We start from the raw sequence: 472 nt of genomic DNA, 5'->3' as shown, positions 1-472 counted from the left end.
TTCATCTTCATCTATTTCATCTATTTCTTCTTCATCTATTTCTTCTTCTTCTTCTTCTTCTTCTTCTGCTGCTGCTGCTGCTGCTGCTGCTGCTGCTGCTTCTTCTTCCTCTGTGTCTGTGTCTCCCTCCTCGCAACTATACTCTTCTGTTCCATCCGTTGCTGCTGCTGCTGCTGCTGCTTCTGCTTCTGCTGCTGCTGCTGCTTCATCATCATCAGCTTCACTTGCTGCTGTTGCCTCTGACTCTTCCCCTTCTGTTGCTGTTGCTGCTGCTGCTGCTGCTGCTGCTGCTCGTTCTGCATCAAACTCTTCTTCTTCTTCTTCTTCTTCTTCTTCTTCTTGCTGCTGCTGCTGCTGCTGCTGCTGCTCTTCTGTGTTGCTGCCGTTCAGCTGGGGGGCCCCTGGGGGCCCCTGGGGCTCCTCATCGTCCCCCGAGTCCCCCGTGAGGTCTACACACACCTCCTCCATCTTT

General features: G+C 53.0%; 1 protein-coding gene across 1 annotated transcript in view; it reads right to left on the bottom strand.

Annotated features, from left to right (window-relative positions):
• Positions 1 to 468, bottom strand: part of EMH_0060060 (uncharacterized protein) — a gene marked incomplete at both ends in the record, with an annotated part of 3,608 nt that extends 3,140 nt beyond the window's left edge. Inside the window, one exon of the mRNA XM_013497743.1 lies at positions 4 to 468. Coding sequence (XP_013353197.1) covers positions 4 to 468 — 465 coding nt within the window. The remainder of the gene's footprint in view (positions 1 to 3) is intronic.
• Positions 469 to 472: the final 4 nt, after the last annotated feature.

This window comes from Eimeria mitis, genomic scaffold (assembly GCF_000499745.2).
Source record: "Eimeria mitis Houghton genomic scaffold, Emh_scaff2899, whole genome shotgun sequence".
Taxonomy (NCBI): Eukaryota; Apicomplexa; class Conoidasida; order Eucoccidiorida; family Eimeriidae; genus Eimeria; species Eimeria mitis.
This window is presented reverse-complemented; position numbering and strand designations above follow the sequence as displayed.